General features: G+C 43.5%; 1 protein-coding gene across 1 annotated transcript in view; it reads left to right on the plus strand.

Annotated features, from left to right (window-relative positions):
* The window catches only part of abcc8 (ATP-binding cassette, sub-family C (CFTR/MRP), member 8), a 59623-nt gene that overhangs the window by 21812 nt on the left and 16111 nt on the right, over positions 1–21700 (plus strand). The window contains exons 9-24 of the mRNA XM_062548106.1: positions 77–211; positions 514–676; positions 946–986; positions 2159–2304; positions 4779–4887; positions 5443–5559; positions 5803–5875; positions 6161–6266; positions 8561–8593; positions 10009–10047; positions 10318–10416; positions 12217–12301; positions 14963–15043; positions 17166–17303; positions 19673–19798; positions 20869–20965. Of these exons, the coding sequence (XP_062404090.1) occupies positions 77–211; positions 514–676; positions 946–986; positions 2159–2304; positions 4779–4887; positions 5443–5559; positions 5803–5875; positions 6161–6266; positions 8561–8593; positions 10009–10047; positions 10318–10416; positions 12217–12301; positions 14963–15043; positions 17166–17303; positions 19673–19798; positions 20869–20965 (1588 nt within the window). The remainder of the gene's footprint in view (positions 1–76; positions 212–513; positions 677–945; positions 987–2158; positions 2305–4778; positions 4888–5442; positions 5560–5802; positions 5876–6160; positions 6267–8560; positions 8594–10008; positions 10048–10317; positions 10417–12216; positions 12302–14962; positions 15044–17165; positions 17304–19672; positions 19799–20868; positions 20966–21700) is intronic.

The raw sequence follows: 21700 nt of genomic DNA on the forward strand, positions 1-21700 counted from the left end.
CCTGGGCATCTGCATGGTGTTTTTATGCCATCTGCTCTTCGGCTGGTGACTAAACTTGTTGTCCCCACTCTTCCAGATTGTTGTGGGAGTGATTCTGTTGTACTACCTCTTGGGTATAAGTGCCTTGATTGGAGCCACCGTCATTGCATTCCTGGCCCCAGTGCAGTACTTTGTGGCAACCAAGTTGTCTGAAGCACAAAAAAGTACTTTGGTAAGTTTCCTTGGCAGTTTAAAGACACAGCTAGACACAATGTTGTTGTTTTGAATAGGTATTCATGAGGTAGGTCAATATGTGACCAAAGAAAAGCTTTTAGTATTTACAGTATGTATTCCATTCAGTCGCCTGGCATTCTGCCAGACAATCCCTCCCTCTGTCTCAGAAAGGAGACTTTAGCAATTTAGCAAGTTAAGAGTAGTTGTAGATAATGATTGTGGAGAAGATAGCTCTGAAATCAGGTGTCTGAGTTTAGGTGTCTGCCTCACTGCCTGTTCCCAACGGATGCCGTCCCACAGGAGTACTCGAATGAGCGTTTGAAGAAGACCAACGAGCTGCTGAGGGGCATCAAGCTCCTGAAGCTCTACGCCTGGGAGCACATCTTCTGCGGCAGCGTGGAGGAGACACGCAAGAAGGAGCTCACCAGCCTGCAGAGCTTCGCCCTCTACACCTCCATCTCCAGTAAGACCTCTGACACACTCACCCACACATCACATCCATTTTTATTCAGTTTACCTAGTGGCTATTTAATTAACTTGATTTTAATGAAGGTAGAATTGAACAGCTTTACACAGTTTTTTTTGGCCAGATCAAGTAATCAATTGAAGCAGTCAGTAGGAATCTGTCAGTGTCTGCTAATACTGTGTATCTCAGTGATTCTGGCAGAGCTATTAGGAGCCACGTGTGTGTGCCTGAAGGTATTCATTTAGCTGACCTCTCTGCCATTTCAGTTTTCATGAATACAGCCATCCCAATCGCAGCTGTTCTTACCGTAAGTATATTTTTGATTTAAGACGAGTTATTATAGCAACTCTACTTCCTCTTGGCAGTTACTTCCTAGCTTATTCAAACATGTACCTTTGTAGTCAAGCAGAACATGGTGTGTTTTGTCAGCTGAAGGGCATTTTGAGAAGATAGCTGTGTGTGTCTAAGGTCATTTTGAGAGGAAACTGGCAGGCCACCAAATGTGTCAGGCCTGGACAGTCTGCCTCTGCTCACATTTCAAAGAGCACCTCAAAGTTTAATTACCTCCACTAAGCCCTTCAGCAAGACTTCCCCTGCCATACCGATGGATGGAAATGAGACTATTTGTGATTGCTGTGCAATGTCAGATTCACTTAAAGCAACAGTATGTGAGTTTTAGCTAACTAAAAGACACAAAAAAAACCCTTTCCAACACCATCCAAAGCGTTATTGGCACTGCGAGAAGATTGCTAATACCAATAAGAGTGGAAACAACACCGTATTGTCTTGTCCTTATTGTGACCATATATCATCAGAATGAATTTGAAGAAGACGCCACAGCTAATTGCGCAATAAAAACATGTTACATAGTGTTGCTTTAATGTGAAGCACTGATGATGGGTATCTGAGTACCTCAGAGGGTCATTACCTATGCTAAGCCGTTCAGCCATTGCCAATACTGTACTGCTGGGGGTAGCAATGGGTCTATTTGTGCTTAGTCAATGAATGAAAGTGCACCCGTATCTACAGAAAATTAAACAGGTGCTTGGTACAAGGCTGAGCCAACTATGAAAAAATAAAGAGATGCCTGCACACTGTTATGCTCCCATTGTGGTTTAAATATCTCCTTATTTTTCCTATTTGTGCTTAGCCCAGTTCTTTGTAATATCACTTTTTGAGACACTGTGTTAATGTAGTGCAAGTAAATAGAAGAAGGCCATTTGGTTGCGACAACTCAAAGCCTACAGAACACCTCATAGCACCTTTACAATATTATAAGGACAGTGTTTTATGCATGTTAAAAGAAGCAGAAGAAGAAACCCATATTAATACCGTATTAACTGCCCCCATGTATTAACCTCATAGCAGAAGAAATGTTGCAAAATCAATGTACAAGCCACGGATAATAGTTGGGAAATTACGGTAATGTACAGTATCTTTGAAACCCTGTTGATGAGTCTTTTTGGTTTGCCTGTGAAGACGTTCGTGGTCCACGTTCACATCTCGGAGGATGCGAGTCTGTCTCCAGCTGTGGCGTTTGCCTCCCTGTCCCTCTTCCACATCCTGGTCTCGCCTCTCTTCCTTCTCTCCAGCGTGGTGCGCTCCACCGTCAAAGGCCTGGTCAGGTGAACGCCACAATCATGCAGAGTTCTGACTAACTCACATTTGTGCTAAACATACAGGAATGAATTATTCTAATTCATTATTCTAATGATCTATCTGTATTATGTAGCTGAAGCTATAGCACAATAAGATGAAAGCTGTTATTCAGTTGTAGGACTAATGAAGTAAACTTGTTTATCAAATAACTCAAGATGTATATTTTTATATTATTTGACAATATTGTATTATCAGTAAATCCATCAATCAATCTATCAATCGGTTAATTAATTAATCAATTAATCAATTATATAGCCATGCTTCATATGTTTGACTGAGTAAAATGCAATTAGTATGATAATAAATAATGAAGTTATGAAAGCTTTTGACTTGAGGCCTTTTGAAGTAGCTGCTTATTACTGTGACTGAATTGTTATTCTTACTGTGGCCTTTGTTCTCTTTCTTTGGTTTGGCTCTTGACTTTTTTGCTGGCTGCTATGCTTTTGAGATGCTAATGGGTGTTAGTGCTCTGTAAGTGCTTTCCAATTTACTGTCTGACAAGGGAGGTTAATTATCTGTACTATGTAGCAGAGTAAAAGCTTTTATAATTGGCCAAGATGCTGAGGTCCTGCCTATTGGGTTAGCCACATTGATAATGCTTTGGTAAAGCAAGGTGGGGCACAATGGAGGATTCATTATGATCTGGAATGGACCAATATGGGAAAATAATAGGACGTGACGTTGGTGCACTTTGACAGGCAGACACAAATAGTTTTATTGTAGATATTGTTTGAGCATGATAAACCTGTTAAGGTTGAATTTAAATGAGTTTGGGGGGTAAGTCAAATAATGAAAGTACCCTAAACCTGTTGCAGTGTCATTAAAAAAGTAAATGATGTGGAAAATAGTTTAGAAGTCAGTGGTTATATCTGACATTAACGACAGACTAATGGCGTATAAAAGGGTCATAACCAGGGCCTCTTACGACAGTAGAGAGAGGTAGATAAGCCAAGCGGGCTTGTAACAGGTGTAAACAAGAGACTGAGAGTGTTTCTCTGATCCCACAGAGTGCAGAGGGGGTGAATCGGTCACTGCCAGGGTTCACTGTTTTGGTCTTAGAACTCTCAGCCCTCACATTTTCAGTGGCATATCATAGTTTTTGTTGTGCACGTACAACAGTGAGTAAACGTGTTTACTGCTTCAGAACTGTCGTGATGGATGAATGGCAACCATAGGGCAAATGAAGCCATCCTTGTGAAGGACAAGAATATGGTAGAAATAACATGAATACACCATGGGTTGTGTGTGTCATATCATATAGACCCAGTAACTTGGCAACCAGCAATGAATAAGTACTGTCTAAAGCATCTGTAGTCCCACAGTGTGTGTGTGAGACAGCAAGCCGCTGGGAATGTTTACGGAGAAGAGAATGCTGGTGTAAATCATGGATGGTTTACTTTTACGTCACTTCATTGCAAAGGCCACTATATATTTGTGGTTATGTGTCTGTATTTGGGAAGTGGAAAGCTTGTTCTTTGCTGTATTTTATATGATTGGTATTCTGTATGCATTTTGTTTGTGAGACATTGTAGTTAGTGAACATACTGTAGGCTGGTCTCGTGGGGAAGAGTGCAGGTAATCAAGCAGCGTTATTTATGAAGGTATTTAGGGACCTGGGAGTTGGGTAAAGCAGCTGTAGTTTATTATGACACTGCAGAAACATCTTGTCTAAACAAGTGCTATTCATCTTATATTAATCTAGCTAGTATTTTTTAAATATGAAGATACTTACCTAGCGCAAAAAACATTTGACTTCATTTGATAATAATTTATTTATTTTAAGACAGATTTGGCTGCCGGTGCGTTAAGCAAATTTGTCTTGATAAAGATGTCTTAGAATAAGTCAAACTTATTAAAGTAAGTCGAAACGATCTTATGATATAAGTGTTGGCTGGATATAAGTCTATCAGTGCACTGGCAAAAGCATACACACATACAAAAATGTGCACAGGCACTCACACACACACACACACACACACACACACACACAGGCCAGGCATACAAACACTGTACTGTAGACTAATCACTGAGGAACATGGGGTTGACAGCTGTTATACAGTACTATGATGTACAAAATACTGCATTGCACCAAGTTTACTGCATAATCTCAAGGTTAATATGTCACGTGAGAATTGAGCTATTCAATTAAGTTCCAGTTGGTGGTTGTATCTTGTACAGCATATGCATTTCAATGAGTGGGTCAGTATAGTAGATAGGCAGTGAAAAATTAATTAGAACCAGTGAGTGCAAAAAAAGTACTGTTTAGAACGAATATGAAATAAGCAAAATGAAAGACAATATTTGCTCTTGTGTATTACTGTACGTACTCTGTTGTGTAGAGATAGTTAGCTTCTGTGTTTTCTGTGTACAGTAAGTACTCTATTGGGTAGAGCCAGTAAGCTGATGCGTTGTCCCTGTGTGGCTGTGTGCTGTGGTTCAGTGTGCAGAAGCTTAGCGAGTTCTTCTCCTGTGACGAGATCGGAGAAGAGCAGGAGCCCAGGACCACTCTTCCCCCTGCCTCCTCCAAGAACAGCAAGTACCAGGCCCTGGTGAGTGTGGATGGAGTGGGTACATTTCAAATGGAGAAAGACAAGTCTACTCTGTCCATCATTAATCTGCATCTGTATTAATGCTAAAAAAAACAGAATTGACGTTAACAATTTCCCATCATTTTGTGGATTGACGCCACATCCTAATCTCAAACTAGCTACCACATCATGGCACGTCTACATGATATATTCATCGTATGTATGGTTTTAATCATATTACTGTTTCCTTTTTTTTTAAATGAGTGAGAGATTCACTCCGAAATCACAATAACCGATTTCACAAATATTTTATACATTAGTTGGGTCTAAAATACTTCAGTTGATTCGGAGACGTGGCTCCTACCCCGAAATCTAGAATGACCTGTGTGTGTGTGTATGTGTGTGTTTGTGTGTGTATTTTTAGCTGAAGAAATCTGTTTAGAGTGCCCTCTCTGTCTCTCTCCCTGACTCTTTCTCTCTCCCTCTCTCTCTCTCTCTCTCCCTCTCTCTTTCTCCCTCTTCCCCCCCTCTCTCTCTCCCTCTCTCTCTCCCTCTCTCTCTGTGGTATGTGTTCAGCCTCTAAAGGTGGTGAACCGTAAGCGTCCTGGCCGGGAGGACTGGAACAACTTTGGACTCCAGCGAGACCTTGAGGAGGAGAGCCTCTCGCTGGACGATGAGGACACCTGCATCAAGGTGACACACACACACACACACACACAGTTTCTGAGTGCTCTGAGTGCTTTGAGATTACATTACACTCCTAAGAACTTCGCTGCCTTTTTTGGGCAGCCATTGGTATTGGTATACAATATTGGTATTGGCATTGTGTGTGTGTGTGCAGTGGAGACATGTCTACTCAGTTGAATGTACTCTGCCCTGAGTGCGTGTTTTGTTTAGGGCCTTTGTTTAGTTACCTTTCTCCTCCTGTTTCAACAGATTAGCAATGGATACTTCACCTGGGTAGATGGACCCGCCACACTGTCAAATGTTAATATAAAGATTCCATTTGGTAGGTCTCCACTAATTTGTTGCTGACATATTTGTGTGTGTGTGTGTGTGTGTGTGTGTGTGTGTGTGTGTGTGTGTGTGTGTACTATAAGTATACTCTGTATCATAGCTAGTCAGTATGTCTATTTGGAGGAGACACTGGTACTTATACCCATAGTGTGTATTCTACTGTGTGTGTGTGTGTGTGTGTGTGTGTGTGTGTGTATGCGCCTGTGTGTGTGTGTGTGTGTGTGTGTGTGTGTGTGTGTGTGTGTGTGTGTGTGTGTGTGTGTGTGTTTTCCCTCAGGTCAGCTCACCATGATTGTGGGACAGGTGGGATGTGGGAAATCCTCCCTGCTGCTGGCTGCTCTGGGGGAGATGCAGAGAATCTCTGGGAGTGTCCTCTGGAACAGGTGAGATGTCGGTCACTCTGGCATGCGTTACCACCCACACGTTTATTCCCTTTAGCCTTAGATCATTCTAGCACTCCGCTGCTGTCAAGAGTATTTTTGTCAGAGATCGGCACTATGCCGACTTTACATGCGTCTGCTCCCTGAAGGCCTTAGAGACCGTGGAGCAGAGTAAGCTCTGATACATAGTAATCTCTCAACACCCTAATACTCATAATGTGAATACACAGTGTGAGTCTTCAGCCACAGAGGAAGGATGAAGAGGGGAATGATGTGGGTGATATGGAGCTTCTGTATGTCCTTCTCTGTTGATACTCAATGAGCTATACTCTGGCAAGATGTCATGATTAAGATCAGTGACCTTGTATAAAGGGATCTCCCAGCAATGCTATGCGTCTACTGTGTCAAAGAGGTGTGAAGGTCTGGAGGAGAAAGAGAGTGGCAGACAGACAGAGAGAGAGAGAGAGAGATAGAGAGAGAGCCAGAGAGAGAGAAAGAGAGAGAGAGGTTTGGGAAGGGATTGAGTTGCCAAGCTTTAGTCTGTGAGAGCGTTGACGGTTATTTGTGTGTAATTATCTGGTGGCGATAAGAGGACCCTCTGTATTCGATGCTCAGGGGGCAAAGGGTCAGATTTCCCATTAGATCTTCTCTCCGTGTCACTCTCTCTCTCCGCTCTCATCCAGTGCCAACAGTCAAGCTGGCACGCCCTGCAAATTGTACCCGCTCCTCCCTTCGAGAAAACCTTATCTTTAGCATTTTTCACGGCAGTGTTGTTCTGCGAAGGCATCCAAGGCGGCGGTGGGAAACTGGGCTGGACTAAACTGGACTCGGCTCATTTCCCGTTTTCCCAATCAGTCACCGAGTGATTAGGACATTTGCAGACAGTCGGTCTAAATGGCTTTTGGATGTCCCCAAACTCCTAAGGTGCCATGCCACTGTGGCACGTCCACTCTGGATGCACTGGACACTCATATCAACACTCGCCTGAGTCAGTCTGAACCAAAACATTAGCTAACTCAGACCCATCTCCTGTTGGGATGTCCTGTAGCTTGTTGAAGTTCAGACAGATAGACTGAATGAACACACAAATAAACAAACAAATATGTAAATAAATAAAGCTTTCAGCCTGGAGCCTCTCTGATCATCTGAGTGAGTAGTTTATCATGCTGTGACTATTTCTGGGGTCGAACCGGGCAAGGCATCTGTTGCTTCTCTGGAGCAACTGGTCTGGATTCATTTAGATCTTTCAGCCAAGAGCTCACAGCCGCAGTCAGTGAACCGTCCCTTCCAGATTTGGATCAGGCTTTTCTCTGAGAATGGACATAGACAAGAGTGTTTGAAAAGAGAAGACTGACATGGCTAAATCATTCTGATGTGACTGGTGGAAGATTGTGTGTGATCCCAGCAGATGACCGATAATTGTTTTTCCGCTATCAGATCTCTTCGTTTCAATAGCATCCTTGCATTGCTCCATGGCATTTTAAGTATACTTGAGCATAGCATACCAGGGGATGTATGGAGTGGTGACGGACTTAGCACCTCCTCAACACAATGAGTGCAGTGTCCTCTGTGTGCCTCTCGAGGCGCCGTCTCTGAAAAGTCAAGGAGAGCTAAATGTGTTGCCCGCCAAAGGGGTGTAAATGTCATGCCTGTGTGCCTCGGGATGTGATAGAGGCAGCTGCTTAGTGTGGTGCTTGTGTGCGTGTGTGCGTGACAGTGTGTGTGTGTGAGTGAGATTTTGTGTGTGTGTGTGTGTGTGTGTGTGTGTGTATGCATATGCTTTTGTTCTGTTAGCATTTTGAACGCAAATGTGGTAAGATCAGTGACACATTACTAGACAAATCTTTAGAGGCTGTTTAGGAGGCTTTAGAGGCTGATTATCATGTAATGAGGCCATTTCAAACTACAGAAAACACACCATTTCACTGTGTATAAAATGGTATAGTGTCCATTTCTGGCCTCTGCTCTCTCTGAGCCCCCTCTGTTGCTTCTGAATGAACTGAGCTGGCTGCCATCCTGTCTGTTGATAATGGGTTTCACAACTGCCTCGTCTTGTTTTCTGAGCATATCTCACAGCTATTCATAACTGGAATGGCTCCTCGATCATGTTGACATTAGCAGAGTTAAAGATAATGGCCTTTCATGTCCCTTGGAAGTAAACAATGCATTGCTTGCGTCAGAGAAGAAAATCATACATTGGTGTTAAATGGACAGATTATGCTTTCAGATGTTGTTGACTTAGTATTGTATGAATGTAAAGTTGCTTAACTGATCTCATTTTTTCCTTATTTCTGCAGTCTTCCCAACCTGGACTCAGAAGGTGATGAGAGGTATTTTATGATTCTTATATCTATTTTAATTGCTACATACCACTTATATTGCACATTGTATGAAGGCATTACGCCAATTACGGTGACATTAAGATACTCAAAGTTAATGGTAACAAGCCAATTTCCCTTTACCACTGTACATACCTCATGAGAATACGAGTGGAATTCAAAGCATGAAATGCATTTCTTGGAACAGTAAGGGACTTGCACTGAAGCTATGAGAGGCACTTTACAGGTCTCCCATTGGCTGGGTCCCTTTACCCACATCAACCACCCTGCCATTAGCTGTTATTTCAGGCATGTTGAGGATGTTGTTCTCAGATAAAAAGCCTTCACCTTTGATGTTTTCCGCTGCCTCTCCTCCAGTAATAACCTCTGCTAACTCAACCTCTCCTGACCATGTCTAGCGAGAAGCACCTGCTCACCGGTCTACAAAAAAAAGCAATTTATTCACACAAAGCCTCATCAAATCCCTGTAGTGCTGTAATAGGATTTGGTTATGAGCTCATGGGATAAGCCGTCCGTCTTTTTGGCAGGATGTAGTATTTCTGAATATTTACTGCCATGTCTGTCATTGTGGCTCTTAAACACTTGTTATCATAAGTTAGACTCACTGGGTCGTGTCAGTCAGTGTCAGCCTGGTGTATCAGGCGTGTGTGGTTGTAAACAGTGTGGTTGTAAGAGTCTAAGCTGCCTTGGTGCCTGGAGGTTACAAAAGCAAGATGGTTGGTATGGAAGGTGCTGTGTGTTCAGTTAGATCCTCACCCCCCACACTCACACCTCACACAGCACAGCAGCCCACCACTCTTCTGTGCAGCACAGGGCCAAGGACACACCAAGGACACTCACCTCCTGCAGGTTGCGGGACGTGCGCTGTGCTGAGCTCAGAGCAGCATATGGATCATGCTGATTTCAGCTTATGTTTAGAGGACGTCTTATTAAGACGTCTAACATAGTATTGGGCTTGTGCGAGTTTTAGTCCCTATTAAGTTGCAGTGATCAAGGTTTGACTTCAGCCTGTGCTATTTCTGGCTAGATGTGGCTTCATATCGTTTGACTTCCACCTCTGCGGTTGATTTGGCACACTTGATATGAGGTCATGTTGTAGGTCATCATGTTTAAGAGCTCCATGTCCTGGGCTCCAAGCATTGGTGGATTTACACTTATTGTCCCCCATGAGCACACCACTACAGTGCAGTAACAGAGCGCTGGCTACTATTGCCTTGCCTCTGGGCCCTAACTACTCACCTCCAACAAGCACACTTCATTTGCCACAGACACATGAGGCTGGGGGGTTAATTGAGATTAATGTTGGCTATTGGAACATTCCTTTTTGGCTGATGAGAAGTGAACAATAGTCTCCCTCTCTCTCTGTGTGTGTGTGTGTGTGTGTGTGTGTGTGTGTGTGTGTGTAGCCCGACTTGCAAAGACACAGCCGGAGATGGCGATATCAGGTAGGCTATTCTATTAAAACAATATATTCATTTTGGAAATTAGTGTACAATGCATACAATTTGCTAAAACTGTAAAAACTGTAATGGTAATAATTGTACTTGTATTATTTTAATTAATATGAGTTATAATCTAATATAGGATTTGTGAAGCTGCATTTTGGTGTATTCAGACCAATACATGATACATCAATGCATTTCAATATTCCTGTGTTCCTGAGTGTAGTTTAGACAGGCAGGTCTAAGATGGTCATTTCTATGTCTCTCCATCAGGAGGAGGGGTTCTGTGGCCTACGCTTCCCAGAAGCCCTGGCTCCTTAACGCCACCCTGGTGGAGAACATCACCTTTGAGATGCCCTTGATCAAAGAGAGGTAGGTCTTTGCAGTCATTTTCTCACACTCACACTCACACTTTCAATGATGCTTCAAATGGACACTCGATCAAGACTCCACTCCAATCATTAGGTTGTTTGTTTGTTTCCTTTGATAAATTGTCTTGTCCGAATTAGCCCTCCATTAGCCGCAGCCCTGCATTAGAGGGTAATGAAGGTCATCTCAACATGGCCCACAACTATTACTATAATGACCACTGAAGGGCTAAGGACTGTGTAGTCTGTTGGTTCCGTGTCAGATCAAACCCCTTTTGCCAACATTTTGTTAGTGTAAGGATGTGTGATGACAGTACAGTATGTAAACCATCTTTGCTGACTGTGGGCTGAATGTTTTGAAGTAGATAAACAGAATACCAGTTGTGAGCTGTTACAGTTATGTGTTCAGGAAGTTCTCAAATGCAGCACTTCCAGTAAACGTTGGCTGCAGCTCTGAGTAGTCTCTCTGTGGTGGATGCTTTTGCCTGTTATACTGTAATCCGTTTCTGTGGGCTGTTGTTCCATGCAGCCAGTGGGAATGCTGCCCAAACACCATATGCTGCCTGTTTTTTCACGCGTGCAAGCACGCACACACACACACACACACACACACACACACACACACACACACACACACACACACACACACTCTCTCTCTCTCTCTCTCTCTCTCTCTCTCTCTCTCTCTCTCTCTCTCTCTCTCTCTCTCTCATACACACACACTCATGCACATACACTTATGCAGACACACTTATGCACACACAGACACACAAATAAAGATATAGACATACACACCAAAAGATGCATATGTACCCTAGCCACTAGTATATAATTATTATTAGCCTAATGGTCTGTCTTTTGAGGAGACAAATGGGCTCCATCTCCTTGTTGCTGTGGTAACATCACATAGACACTGATGTTTGTTCTGCTCAATTTACTCCTTAATCTTTTGTTTTGGTCTCTAGTCTACACCTGTCACTTACAGAAAATTATCTCTTTTTTCATGCTTGTTCTTTTCATCCTTTTGTCTTTTACAATTCTAACTTTCATCTTCTGCTTTCACTGTTCACCATTTCTTCCCTTCACTCCCCTTCTCGACCCATTAGGTCTCCTGCCTCACATTTGATGTAACCCTAATTGCGTGAAATAGCACCAAGTGCTGCCACACGCTTTTTATTAGCTAATGCTTCTGGTAGAATGTCCTAGAAATATTATAGGTAATGGCTTGGTCAGATTACATGTTTTTGCCACGATTTTCTCGTAGTTGGTAAATTTCCAGTGTCGTGCCCAAATATGAAAGGCATGTTGTAATGTGACATATTCAGTGACCAGTGATATATTGCCTGAGACATGTTACAACACCACAGCACAAAGTCTATCATGTCAGATTTTTTAAGGAATCTCCTACGACACCCGTGTTCACACTGACAGTATGACAACACACAACATTTACGATAGGCTACATGATCTTGTAATGTAGCCAATCTTCTGACCAACACATGGTGAGAATTTATGGTTTTATGATCTTGTAGTATGACATGGTCAATCCTAAAAGACTGTCGTGGAAGACAAAAAAATCTTGTAATCTGACCAATCCATAACAGTCAACTGGCTACTGTGTAAACTATGAACAGCTGTGGTTTCTCTGACACTGGGAGGATTTATTACATTTATATGGCAACTCTCCATCAAATTTGTTTGTGTGTTTTTGTGCTAGTGTGCCTATGTGTATATGTGTGTGCCTGTCAGTATGTGTGTGTTCTAACACTTGCATCGATTTCCCACCATCTTCTTTTGTGTGTAGATATAAGACTGTCATAGAAGCCTGTTCCCTGCAGCCGGATATCGACATCCTGCCACAGGGGGACCAAACTGAGGTCGGCGAGCGGGTCAGTTGCACACACGCACACGCACGCACACACACACACACACACACACACACACTCTCTCTCTCACACACACGCACACACACGCACACACACACTCACACACGCACACACACACACACACACACACACACACACACACACACACACACACACACACACACACACACACACACACACTCTCTCACACACACGCACACACACACACACGCACACACACACACACACGCACACACACACTCTCACACACACACACACACACACACACACACACACACACACACACACACACACACACACACCCTACTGATTAACCTAGAATTAGAAACGTATCTGATGCAGACCTCAGGATTGCAGTTCATTAGCGTGGGTATTGCTAGTAATGGATGTAAATGAGTGTTGCGGTGTGTGTGTGTGTGTGTGTGTGTGTGTGTGTGTGTGTGTGTGTGTGTGTGTGTGTGTGTGTGTGTGTGTGTGTGTGTGTGTGTGTGTGTGTGTGTGTGTGTGTGTGTGTGTGTGTGTGTGTGTGTGTGTGTGTGTGTGTGCGTGTGTGTGTGTGTGTGTGTGTGTGTATTTGCATATGGTTTCAGAGCCTTAGCTCATTATTCAGCTCAGTTATGGTGATCTCTGCAGGCATTATTGAGTGTGAGTGTGGTCACTGCAGGTCGTGTTGTGTGTTATGGTGGTCTTTGCCGGTTGTATTGTGTGTGAGTGTGGTCACTGCAGGTCGTGTTGTATGTGTTGGTGGTCTTTGCAGACATTATTGTGTGTGAGAGTGGTCTTTGCCGGTCGTGTTGTGTGTGAAGGTGGTCTTTGCCGGTCGTGTTGTGTGTGATGGTGGTCACTGCAGGTCGTGTTGTGTGTGATGGTGGTCTTTGCAGGCATTATTGTGTGTGATGGTGGTCTTTGCCGGTCGTGTTGTGTGTGATGGTGGTCTTTGCAGGCATTATTGTGTGTGATGGTGGTCTTTGCCGGTCGTGTTTTGTGTGAGGGTGGTCACTGCAGGCTGTTTAGTTTGCTCTGTGATGTGATGTGCAGCTCGGTCTTGCTCAAATGGGCCTCGGGGCTGACACGGTGGAGTTATTCCACTCCACTCCACTCGCCATCTCCCTCTCCCTCCCTGGACTCCTGGTCACTGAGCGACTCTGCACTGCCGTAGCTGTCCCACTGTGCTCTCCTCTCACCTCTCATTTGACATTTCGTGCCGTCTTTCCTTTCCGCTGCGCTTTATATTTCTGTCTGTCATCTTGCTGTGGCAGTCTGGCTTTTGTCTCTCTATCTGTTTATCTATGAATCTCTCTCTCTCTTTTAATACCTCTTACCGGTACTCTTTCATCTCACTCTCTTCTCTCTCTCTCCATCTATCTCTCACTCACTCTATCTCTCTTTACTTCTCTGTCTCTGTCTCATCTCTCTCATCTTTCTTGCCCTCTATTATATATCTTCCCCTATCTCTCTGTCTATCAATTCAATTCAGTTCAATTCATTTCAATTTAAGAAGCCTTCATGACTGCAGATCCGATATTGCCAAAGTATTCATATACTAACAATACAATATATAATATAAAGATGGGGAGCTATTATATCATACATTACATTTCTAATATCATGAAATTATGAATAAATATTATATTGATACAGCCTCATTCCCTCTTTCTGTTTCATCTCTCTCTCTCTCTCTCCTCTCTGTTAGTCTGACCCATATGAACCCTCCCCCCTCCACTGTTTTTTTCACTCTCTCTCTCTCTCTCTCTCTCTCTCTCTCTCTCTCTCTCTCTCTCTCTTTCTCTCTCTCTTTCTCTCTCTCTTCCTTTTCTCTGGACTAGGCCAGTTGTATTATCTAATGTTATGTAGCACACGTACATCCCCTAGGGGCCTTAAGGCGCCAGCCTTCATTCAATAGAGAGGCACTAGAGAGGGTCAGAGAGGACCAACCTCCAGCAACAATCTAAAAGGCCTCATCTCCTCCATGGCTGTGTGCCATCTCTTTTCTCTCTCCCTCTTCACTCTGTGTTTCCTTCACGTGGTGTGTCCGTGTCACTTCCTTGCTGTCTCATCTCATCATGCCATTTCTCTCAAACCAGAGGTGCGTTCAAGTTCACCGAACTTAGGCGAACATAGGCAAACGTTTGCGAACGTTCGCAAACAGTATTCCATTAGCCTTGAGTTTTTGGCGAACGTTTGCTAACAATCGCGAACAGTCTGAGGAGGTGGTGCGCCGCGAACATACAGTGAAACTGGACGTGAGTTTGACAAACGCAATAATGCAATTACTGTTAGAATGGAATGTTAACACCAAATCGTTCAAATTGAACCGTTCAAAGAAAACATGTTCACCACGAACGTTCGCCACTGTTTGCCACATTTGAACGCACCTCAGGTGTTCAGGAATTACCCCAAGAGCTGTAGAACGTATAACTCAGGAACATAAAACATTCTAGTCTGCTTAGACAAAACATATGTATGACTTTGTGACACACACAAGCTGAATTATTTTTCAATACTTCCCTTTCCATCCCAATGTCTCAGCCCTTTACTCACTTTCTCTCTCTCTCTCTCTCTCCACCTCCTGCACTGTCTCTCCCTTTCTTTTCATCCACTTACCCATGCTGTCATTTCATGTTCTCTCTCTCCCTCACCATCTCTCTTGTGTCCCTCCCCCAGGGTATCATCCTGTCAGGAGGCCAGCGCCAGCGCATCGGAGTGGCAAGAGCCCTTTACCAGTCCACTAATGTAGTCTTTCTGGTGAGCCCTCTTTTCTCTCTCTCACTCTGTGTGTGTGTGTGTGTGTGTGTGTGTGCGTGCATGCATGCCTCCGTGTGTATGTGTGTGTGTTCATGCCTCCGTGTTTGTGTGTGTGTGTGTATGTGTGTGTGTGTGCATGCCTCTGTGTGTGTGTGTGTGTGTGTGTGTGTGTGTGTGTGCCTCCATGTGTGTGTGTGAGTGTGTGCATGCCTCGGTGCGTGTGTGTGTGTGCATTTGCACATGTTCATATGTGTTTGTGTATGTGTTATAAGTGTCCCTTTGTGCCCTCATTAACAACTCTGTCTGATTACCTACATGGTTCCCCAAGAGGGTAGCCTACATTCATCAAGTACAATATCTCACATTAACAAACATGTGTCTGTGTCTGTGTCTGTGTCTGTGTGTGTGAGTGCATTTGTACTTAGAGTACATATACAGTATCTATATGGGTGTTTATCCTTTCACCATTAGGGACCCAAGTGTAGTCATGTTGTCATCATCAAAGTGCTAAGCCACAGAAGGCTCACCGCACACCTCCCACTAGCGTCCACACTCACATCCACTCCTCTCACCGGAATCTGCCCGGCGACTCACTGACTCACCTCCCCCCAGGTAACTTGTTGGCTCGCTTTGCCACTGTGACTCTGAATGAGATACGGAGTGACATGATTGGTTCAGACAGCCCCACCAAACAGTTGTAATATCCAGTTATACTCTCACTCAGGCCTGTCAAGCTCGGAGGTACAATCCATCTATCTCGCCAGAAAACCTGCGGTGACATGGGCATAACCGTCTGTTCAATTTCATTCATATATTTTCAACACCATGACAGAAGGTCGCACTCCAAGAAATGTTTGTTTTCTTTTTAATATTTTGTTAGCAACAGGGGTAACGAACATACGTTTCAGCCATTACTCCTTAATCTGTCTGAAGAGGCTGAAACATTTGTTACCCTTATAGCTACATTAGAAAATATGAAAAAGAAAACAAAAATCTCTTGAAGTGCAATCCCCTTTGATTTTGGAGTATTGCGATTGTTGATCGCACCAAGAAGAGGGAGAGCACGGTGTGTTGAGTATTAGCGCCATGACAGGAAATCACCAGCCTTTCAAAGGACATCACTTGCCTCCCATCCACATGCAATACACCTTTGATCTACAGTACATGACTCCTATGAATGCTATCTGAGGTATTTCCACAACAGCGAATTAAATGTATAGTTTTCTGAGATGAATTACATATTTAACCACAACTTGCATGCGTACATTCGATCAATTTAAGGTAGATAGATAGATGATAGATAGATGCTTTATTGATCCCCAAGGGGAAATTCAAGGTCCCAGTAGCTCAAGACATCACACACAACATACTCAACAATGTAAACAGGATGATAAAAAGCAAATCAACAAATCAACATGGCTAAAAAGAACAGTAAAGTATACTAAAGATAAAGATGCACGTGGATGTACCGAGGATTGGTACTGTGATCCAGTATGAGGTGTGTGTCAAGGTGGTCGTGCAAAATAAGTCCAATAGTGCAGGTGCATGCCGTAGCTATGCAATCAGCCACAGCGTGTGTGTCTCAGCAAGCTCCTGTGCACCAGAGGTTGAGCATAGCGCTGCTGCTGTTGTGATCAGTGTGAAGCACAGTGAAGGACAGCTGAAGCTGAGTGTGGGTGTTGCGTGGCAGCTAAAGCACGCCCCCCTGTGTCTGAGTGACCCCCCTGCCTCTGCTGTTCCCTGTGTGCTGTACTCCGTGAGTAAGGCTGGGGCTATTAATAAATGCCCCCTATTCAGTAGGTGGACATAAGCACAGGGTCCTCTACCCCCACAGGGACAGAGGGAGAGAGAACAGAGCTTATACTTATGGTGTGGGTGCTTGAGTCTCTTTACGAATCCTCCGTCTTAGTTTGTATAGAAATTATAGTGACACATACACGGAAGAGGTTGATGATAAGGGCTGGACGGTAAATGGCGCCATTCCGATATATTATTCTGTTCTCTGGACACAATGAAACCTTTTTAACCTCTGTCCTCGTATCTCCCTCCCTCTTTCTCTCTCTCTCTCTCTCTCTCTCTCTCTCTCTCTCTTTCTTTCTCTCTCTCCTCTCCCCCTCTGCAGGATGACCCCTTCTCTGCCCTGGACATCCACCTGAGCGACCACCTGATGCAGGAGGGCATCCTGAAGCTGCTGAGAGAGGAGAAGCGGACAGTAGTGCTGGTCACTCATAAGCTGCAGTACCTGCCCCACGCTGACTGGGTGAGTCATGGCTGTCATGGCGGTCATTCACCCACATAGCGGATCAAACACAGGCCTGCAATGAGCCGTTTTGCCACAGGGACCAGGCAGGGCAGCTGGTAGAGAATGTTTCCCTAACAAGAGTTGATTCTGTTTTTGTATGCGATCTGAAGGACAAAGGCTGAAACGTTACCGCTTTATTAAAAGAACTAACTTATAACTCTGAGTGTGCGGCATCTCTCTCTCTCTCCATAAGAGAATGTTTCCCTGCCTTACTTCATGAGTAGACTAGTGTTTATGATGGTGAAAAGTAGCAGATAAGCATCTCAGTTTGCCTTCTCATAGTTTCAAATAATCAGGTTTGTTGTGAATGGGCTAGTTTTCAGCATACCAGCATGGTCAAAATGTTTAATCTTACAGTAATTATGATGCCAGTAAATAAAGATACATTTTTTTCTCATTTCAGTCAAAAGAGTAGATGTCAACACACCATTTTAGGTATACACAGGAAAGGCGTACTGTATCTTGTCTGCTTTAAGTAGGGGATTTCCCACAGTGACAACAAGTGATCATCAAGCAAGCCTATTTAACATTTATATTTATTTACATATGGCACAACATGATGCTGAATACAGCAGCAATTCACATTGGCTGGTGGACCTCCTTCAAAGTACAACATGTACTAGTAGCCTGAATGCCCAACCAAGGCAACAAAAATGATCACCAGTAAAGCAGCCGCCTCATGCCATTCGTATGCCCTGTTGATGTGGACTCTAAGCAAAGCCAGCAGCCTTAATGCCTCGCCAAATACAAATGCTTTATTGATAGTGTACGTATCTGCATCTTGGTTTATGAGCCTCTCCTCTGAGTAGTTCCTCTTGATCCCGGTTTCCCTGTGTGTTCCTTACTTGCTCTGTCTCCAGGCAGTATCCCCCAGTAGTGTCCTCTCTCTGGCTATTGCCAATTTACTGTTGAGCTTGCTGTTCTTATCTTCTATACACTGCACACACAGTCATTACTCAGCCAGCGAGCCAGCCGGTGGGTCTGAAGATAAACTTATTGCTTCAGTGCTTCAGTAAAGCTCTTATAGACCTGGGAGATAACCAAGACCACCTGCCTGCTTCTCCACCCATTTTCTTCCCTTCTGGTAGGGGCGTAGGGCTGATCGATTATGGCAAAAATCATTATCACGATTATTTTACTCTATATTGAGATCACCATTATTAAACACAATTATGCAGTGATTTTGGAACTATCATCAATGTTCAAAACTTTGAAATAATTTCAAAATGCAAAAAAAATGCATTTTAAATATAATCCAACATAAACAAGTGCAAAAAGTTAATGCAAGAAGAGAGAGGAGAACATTGTTTTGAAACTGAATGTAGCAAAATAATCATTATATTTCAATTATGTTGTTTTCATAATCGTTGGAAGTCATTATCACGATTCATTGATTAATTCTGGGCCACACTGAGACACTATAAGCACTTCTAGTGGTGACAGAATTGTGGACTAATCACTAATGTGTTTATCAGTCTTAGAATAATTAGACTAGTCTTAGACTAATATCAGCACTCAAGAATTGCATATTTGAGTGAAGTGGGTTGGATTGACGTGTGGTTTGTGTCAGTTGTGTCCTCTCCTAACACTTCTAACAATCTAACACACTTAACATGCACTGCTCATGCAGATCCCTTCATTCCCTCCCCTACCACCTTCTTCTTCTACCACTTTCTCCTCTCACTGCGCTTGAACATCTGCGCTCTCATCCTCTGGTAATAGAATTGAGTAATGTGCTACAGTATTATTTGTTACTGTAGCTAAGGTCTCCTTTGCATTGTAGCTTGACTGTTATTCCTCCTTTGTGGGTTTGAATAAAAGCATCTGCTAATTGAATAATTCGGAATGTACTGTAAATAGTTGAGGCAAGTGGATATGAAAAATTCACATGATCTCAAACAAACTTGTGCTGTGTCCATATGAGTATCATAAGCTTTGGAGAAAACAAGCAAAGCTATCCATATTGTTTACTAAGCGCAGAGCAATAGTCAGAGATGTGTCTGTGTCTGTGTCTGTGTCTGTTCCTACAGAAGCATTTCTTTCTTTCAGCCTTTCTTTCAGACAAAATGTGTTCTCACATCTGAGGGCACTTGAGTGTGTGGTTATGCCCCCGCAGTGAAAACAGCTCTTTGTGAGGCTGTCACTGTGGTAGCACAGCGCTTGTCTTTCTTTCCAATGTTTGATGTTGTTTAGGAAGCAGAAGGCTTTGTTTACTTTGATAGAGCGTTATTTTAACGTTATTTATTCTGACGGTTTGAAAAAGAAAAACAGTTTGTTACTGAGGCAGATGAGTTCTTAATGACAGCAGCTCTCTTGTCTGTCCCCAGATCATTGCCATGAAGGATGGGAGCATTCACACAGAGGGCACCCTGAAGGACATTCAGAACGCAGAGCCGGAGCTGTTTGAGCAGTGGAAGACCCTCATGCACCGACAGGACAAGGAATTTGAGAAGGTGTGCCATTATGTTAGGGTCCACCGCTGTTCAATCACCCTCCACCCTACCCCCACCCCCTACATCTGGGAAACAGTCCTTGGTTGGTTAACTTGATTGCATGTTTGGTTACAAGGCCTCATAACAGATATCTTTCCGCCCACACCCACATGATTAAGAACCGTCCCCCACCCCAGTACAGTGGCTGTCACTCTTCAGAGTCTGTTTACTGCACAGGTCTTCAGCCTTTTATCCTCCAAGAGCTACTTTGACAAAATGGACATGGCTGAGAGCTTTTATGTTAGTAGTAGCGCATGCCGTGTATTCACAAAGCTGATCTCCACCCAAAACTGCTGCATAAGATTTGTGTGCTTTTTAAAGGTTCCTCATTTCAACTCATTTGCCTTCTCTCCTTGTAGACTGTGAATTTGATATCATTGGAATTGTAACATGTTTGCTTAGTGACGGGGTTATCAGATTTATGAGCATCTTCCTCAAACCTTTTGGAGAGCTACTTAGAAACAGGTGGAGAGCTACTGGTAGACCTCTGGTTTACAGTAATCATACCCATCTGAACTGCCATTTAATGATACTATGGCACATTTTACATTGGTTCAAATCAAGATGGAATATGAAGTAATCACAGCATTTAATTTCATGTTTACTCTATGAGGGTGTTTCCTCTGATGGAGCCATAGGCATAAACTATAGGGGGGTGGGAGTGGGGGGTTGTAATTCCCGTGGAGCAAATGCTCTTACTGTATGTCTGACTAGCTCACCATGACTGTGTGTGTGTGTGTGTGTGTGTGTGTGTGTGTGTGTGTGTGTGTGTGTGTGTGTGTGTGTGTGTGTGTGTGTGTGTGTGTGTGTGTGTGTGTGTGTGTGTGTGTGTGTGTGTGTGTGTGTGTGTGTGTGTGTGTTTTAACATATGGACATATGCATTTTAGGCTGCTGCTGGTCAGGAGGGGGGGGCTTAAGATTTTTGCTCTTGCATTGTATGTCAATATGATACGAGATGCAACTGTAATAAAATTAACTGAGCTGAACTGACTGGCACATGACTACACGTTGTGATTTGCCTCTGGGCTCAGGAGACGGTGGCGGAGAGCATGACGGTGCTGGAGAGGAAGAATCTCCGCAGGGCCATGTACTCACGCGAGGCCCTCAAGACCGAGGAAGAGGATGGAGGTAAACAAAAGCCCTGCACACCTCTCACCATTGCTCACTGTCCACTAGTCACTGTCCACTAGTCACTGTCCATTGGTCACTGTCCACTGATCACTGTACACTGATCACTGTCCACTGTTCACTGTACTTTGTCTGCCTGTTGTTGATGTAAAATATCTTAAGATGTGTTATAGGACACAGTTTGTGTTTGCAACTTTGCATTGTTTGTCACTGTTTCACATTCAAGAATACCATCACCTGTCAACTGTCTGTTTTTATCTTGATCTACTATCTCAAGCCAGAAGCACAAATTGTGTTAGCCTACTAATTCAGATATCAGTGACACACACAAAGTTATTTTCTGCTCAAAGTCTAGTCACATTCTAGAAGAAGACTGTTTATTCCTGTAAAGTAATGCCCTTTTGTAACTGGCTCTAATTGGCTTCAATCTTACAATCAGTAGTAATTATTCTCATTTAAAGGCCCATAACAGCAGTATCTCAATCACTATGAGTTTCTATCTGGGATCCTATCTTTTAAACATTAAGGGGGCTTTTGTGCTTTTAATTTGACAGTGGAGAGAGTGACAGGAAGCGAGTGGGAGAAAGCGATGGGGTGGGAACAGGAAATGACATGGGTCCCCATGGGCATATGGACCCAATTATAGTGTGGACCCAAATATGGTATGGCTACTGTAACCAGTTGCACCACAGCGTCCATTTTTTAATCTATGCTGTAGCCAGGCCAGCCTCGTAG

This window comes from Sardina pilchardus, chromosome 10 (genome assembly GCF_963854185.1).
Source record: "Sardina pilchardus chromosome 10, fSarPil1.1, whole genome shotgun sequence".
Taxonomy (NCBI): Eukaryota; Metazoa; Chordata; class Actinopteri; order Clupeiformes; family Clupeidae; genus Sardina; species Sardina pilchardus.